This window comes from Rhinopithecus bieti, unplaced genomic scaffold, assembly GCF_001698545.2.
Source record: "Rhinopithecus bieti isolate Rb0 unplaced genomic scaffold, ASM169854v2 scaffold_15838, whole genome shotgun sequence".
In the NCBI taxonomy this organism is placed as follows: Eukaryota; Metazoa; Chordata; class Mammalia; order Primates; family Cercopithecidae; genus Rhinopithecus; species Rhinopithecus bieti.
In genome coordinates this window covers 481,218-486,574 of record NW_016808928.1, presented here as the reverse complement: position 1 = coordinate 486,574, position 5,357 = coordinate 481,218, and the positions used below count along the sequence as shown (strand labels likewise).

Sequence of the window (5,357 nt, the reverse complement as noted above, 5' to 3'; positions counted from 1 at the left end):
TTATACTTCTATAATATATAAAAGAATGAAGTGTATATAAGGTACATATAGTTTAATTCTAGAATTCAATTGTGTTGTTTATATAATTTATATACTCTCTATATAATACTTTTATTAATTTTGTATTTTTTAAACTTTTAAAGTCAATGTCTGATCCATCTAAGTGATTGCTATTTTCAGCCAACCAATAAGTGTCTTATATCTACCATCTTGGAGAAACTTCAAATTTGATATTCCACTTTTAACCTTTCTTTCAATTACAGATACAAATCCCAAGCTCACTGATCAGGTTTGAGCAACAAATACTTAGAAATTTTTCTTCAGTTCAATGCTGTTCAATTATTGAGAGCTCTAGGAAAAGATCAATTAACATTTTGAGACAAATCTGTAAATCAACCTAAGTAACTATATGATCAGTCCACTGGCATTGTAAATATTGACTTATGGTTATGTTAAATCAGGGATGGGACAGATATATCCATAGATGTGGATCAGTGTAGAGGAAGCGCAGATAGAATTTACCTACCAGACCACATGGAGTCTTCCTCATTCACACCCACCCAGTCTCAGTATGAGCCCACCTCCCACCACCAATATGCCCATCCCACACTTACTCCATTCTAACTGCAGCCAGAGTATATGGCCATCACAAGACAAAGGCAAATACAAGCAGGTATGGAAAAGGAGGATCAGCCTGGCCTGGCCCCAGGTGAAGGGAAAGCACATTAGTTTCACTCCAATAAAATTTCAGGGCAGCTTCTTTGCAACCAAAGGAGATCAAGGTAAGAATGTCTGGCAACATCAGAAGGCATGGTGAGATGGAAAATGTTCCTGATGAAGTCTAAAATATATTTTGGGGCTGGGTGCGGTTGCTTACGCCTGTTACCCCAGCACTTTGGGGAGGCTGAGGCAGGCAGATCATCTGAGGTCAGGAGTTCAAGACCAGCCTGGCCAACATGACAAAACCCCGTCTCTACTGAAAATACAAAATTAGCTGGGTGTGGTGGTGTGCACCTGTAATCCCAGCTACTTGGGAGGCTGAGACAGGAGAATCACTTGAGCCCAGGAGGTGGAAGTTGCAGTGAGCCAAGATCACACAACTGCACTCCAGCCTGGGCAACAGAGCAAGACTCTGTCCACTGCCCCCCTCCCCCAACAACAACAATAACAAACATATTTCATTGAAACTAATTTGCCCCTGGATTCTGAGGCAGATGAGTTCTGTGTACATCATGTGCCCCAGGCATTGGGTGGCAAATAAAAACTGCTGGTTATGATGTGTGCTTCTCAGCACCCTCTGTGTTTCGTTCCTTGCAAATGACCCTTGTTTTTCTACTGGTCATCCTGAAGGAAACAATGAAAGCAAGATGGATTTTAAAATGTGTAAGATAAGAGATATTTAGACCAGTTTGTCAAAAAATTACTAGAATCTCCAGCAGGAGCTATAATGAGTTCCCTTTGCATTCTGACTTTCATGGGAGTTATTTACAAACTGCAAACTGTCTCTCTGACCTACTAATTCCTGGAGCATGGAGGATGCTGTCATTTCTCTGGCACTGCAGGGCTTGGTGTCCTCTCTTGCACATGGCAGGTGTTCAGGGAATGCTGCCTTAATGGGGCCAACATTCTCATCATCACAATGTGGGGAAAGTTTAGGCAGCTTGATTGGAAAGGTCTATTATTTTCAAGCACGGTCATGTTATTTTAATTTGGAAATCAAAGTGGAATGATTTTCAGTGGACTGCTTAATAAATTCAATAGTTTTTTTGCTGTATTAATAAGGAATATTCATTATTAGAAACATACAGGAAATGATACAATACGATCTATGTATAGACCTTAGAAACGAAAGAGAAAAAGAAACCAAACTCCCTCCTCATGACTGTAGACTCCCCATTTTGCTCCGCTGCAAGAAATCCAGAATCTTTCTTTTTGAGGTTCACTATGTGTAAATTACTGAATCAGGCATTTATGCGGTGTGAAGGCCTTTAGGATTAAAAGTGATATCACAATATTTTTTGTGCTTTTTCATGCAACCTATACGCTATAGCACTCTTAGCATGAAGAGAAATGCAATAGCCAAACTGCTGTGGATATTTACAGGTTATGTGTATAACAATTAAAATAAATGATAACAAATGGCTATTGATTAAAACTGAGCAGTTGTTCCAGTGTAACAAGAAACTATACATGTCCTGTATACTGTGACAATGATATAGTTTTACTAGTAAGTTGCCAGCTGTTGACTATGTGGTTTCTATAGATAGCTGTGAATAAAGGAATTAGAAGCCATTTTCAAGCTATTTATCTATCACACTTCTAAAATTTCATAGCTAGAAAGGATCAAGATATATTACGCTCTTTTTTTTTTTCTTATAAGATGGAGCATCCTTACCTTGGAACTGAGCATTAAATCCTTTGCGTCGATGGTTGCTGTCAGAGGTGAAATGGAGTCGTAGCCAATTCTTGCTACTGATAACTGGAGAGGGGAGGTTCATGCCAGTTAGCCTAGAGAAGAGAAAGAGGAAAAAAAATCTCCCTTGTAAACCAACAGATCAAATGTCCTGTATCAAAACCACCTTAAAATCTGATTACTTAAATCCTTCATCTTGAGATGCTTAAAACAGAGGCCATGTATTAATTGACTTTGAACCTCAAAATGATCAAGATAATTTCATCTTTTCCCAAATGTACATGCTAAATCCCTTGATGCAATGAATATTTTCAAAAATATTTGATACTTTGATTCTCCTTTATTAATGGTGAATGCAGGAGAAGGTATTCTTTTGATCACTTAGTTCTTTTCATCAGGACCTTAATCACAATGAATCAGAAAAAAGGAAAAGAAATAGGCAAATGATAAAATTCTGCCTTTGTTACTTGAAGACTTACTAATTCTTTTTTTTTTTTTTTTTTGAGATGGAATCTCACTGTGTTGCCCAGGCTGGAGGGCAGTGGTACAATCTTGGCTCACTGCAACCTCCACCTCCTGGGTTCAAGCAATTCTCCTGCCTCAGCCTCACGAGTAGCTGGGATTGCAGGCATGCACCATCATGCCTGGCTAATTTTTGCATTTTCAGTAGAGACAGAGTTTTGCCATCATGGCCAGGCTGGTCTCTAACTCCTGACCTCAGGTGATCCGCCTGCCTCAGCCTCCCGAAGTGCTAGGATTACAAGCGTGAGCCACCACACCCAGCCACAAGACAGGAATTCTATTTAACCTGAATGAGACTCCAAAAAAATTTTCTCATGCTTGGTAGCATCCTATATTCCCAGCATCCCATCTGCAGGACTCACAACCTGGGCCATTCTTCCAAAGTAAAGAAGAGGACCATTTATGAGATTGATGACAAGAACTGCAGAAGAGATTTGCAAGGGAATAAAATTATGTTTTAGGAAAGCAGTGCATTAATCTTTTAAAAATAAGATGCAATCAGTTTCTGGTTAAGCTGTTTAAAATATCCAGCTCCCTTTATAACGTGCAGTTTAGTTGTCAGAAACAATCATGTGTTTTATTTCTTACTATTGAAACCCTTGTGTGCTTACGAAGGAATAAAAACATTCTAAGATAGTGAAGCTCCTGCCTGTCAGAGGCGCAAGGGACATAGTTAGTTTTTCAGTGGCATAAGCCTCACTGGATTAGGATGCTTCTGATACAGGATTGCGTGCTGCCTCGACTTTGCACCAGGTGAGGCACCAGAGGTGGATCATGCTTGTGAACCTCAGTTTTCCATTGTATACACTGGGCATGAAAATACCTATATCAAGGAGTGGAAAGAGATGATACAGATGCACATGTAAATGTACCTCAAGCACATTCTCCATGTGCTCTACAAGTGGTTATGCAGTGAATGATTATTTTGCATCTTGGTAACCAACTCTATTTTCAGAATGATGCTTATCCGGGTAGACGATCTGTGAGGGTTTAACCAAATTGCCTCTAGCAGGAACTTGAAGAACTGGGGTGCTGTGTGTGGGCCTGCCTGAGAGCACCGTAGCTGCTTGGTAAAGCTGGGGATCTCATTTCTGTGCAGAGGATTTGCTACAAAATGGGTCATCTGTGTAGAGAGCATTTCCCTACTTATTCTATTACCTGCAGGAAGCAGCACCAGATGAAATACACAGTCAAGCTGTCTGATGTCAGGGTGCTCTATTCCAACTCTCAGGTTTAAAAATGTACAGGATCTACTTTAAGCTAAAAGCCAAATCTTGACTGTAACCAATTGCAACAGTGTTTATGCCCGTGTTTGAAATAATCTTCTGTAAGAGAAGTACACTGCTCAGATTTGCTTATTGACTTGGATTTATGTAGTACTGGCTGGTGACAGCTGGACACAGCTGGCTCCAAGGCACATTTAATCACCTTTTTCTTTGTTTTTCTGATGAGATTATGTTACAAATTCTATAGGCCACATACTTATTTGCCTAATACTAAGAATGTCTAAAAAACTAGATTCAAAACCCCACAGTCTGTCCAGCTCACCTGTACTTATTGAACTTACATGTACTTTAAAAAATCATTGTGGCCAGGCGCAGTGGCTCACACTTGTAATCCCAGAACTTTGGGAGGCCAAGGTGGGTGGATCACGAGGTCAGGAGATCGAGACCATCCTGGCTAACACAGTGAAACCCCGTCTCTACTAAAAATACAAAAAATTAGCCGGGCGTGGTGGTGGGAGCCTGTAGTCCCAGCTACTTGGGAGGTTGAGGCAGGAGAATGGCGTGAATCTGGGAGGCGGAGCTCTCAGTGAGCCGAGACCATGCCACTGCACTCTAGCCTGGGTGGCAGAGTGAGACTCTATCTCAAAAAAAAAAAAAAAAAAAAAATCATTGTTTTCTTTGTATATTAAAAATTACAATAATTATTTTTACACACACAGATTACACATACAAAAAATGTTAAATGCAGACATAGAAAATTTAAAAACTACAAACACATATACTCTGAAATTAAGCACAGAAGCAAGACTACCCTTTCCACATCAGATACTATTCTAATGTACAATATATACATAACTAATAGTACCCAAAGCTCTCAAAATACTTCACTGCACTGATATGTATTCAACCCCCTGTAAGTTTCTATTTCATATGGTGATATAAGACTATTAGTACAGAGGGGCGGAGCAAGATGGCCGAATAGGAACAGCTCCAGTCTCCAACTCCCGGCACGAGGGACACAGAAGACCGGTGATTTCTGCATTTTCAACTGAGGTACTGGGGTCATCTCACTGGGGAGTGCCGGACAATAGGTGCTGGTCAGTTGCTGCAGCCCGACCAGCGAGAGCTGAAGCAGGGCGAGGCATTGCCTCACCTGGGAAGCGCAAGGGGGAAGGGAATCCCTTTTCCTAGCCAGG

General features: G+C 40.6%; 1 protein-coding gene across 1 annotated transcript in view; it reads right to left on the bottom strand.

Annotated features, from left to right (window-relative positions):
* CSMD1 (CUB and Sushi multiple domains 1) overlaps positions 1 to 5,357 on the bottom strand; it is a 1,215,136-nt gene that overhangs the window by 821,459 nt on the left and 388,320 nt on the right. Inside the window, exon 4 of the mRNA XM_017887857.1 lies at positions 2,396 to 2,508. Within this exon, the coding sequence (XP_017743346.1) occupies positions 2,396 to 2,508 (113 nt within the window). The remainder of the gene's footprint in view (positions 1 to 2,395; positions 2,509 to 5,357) is intronic.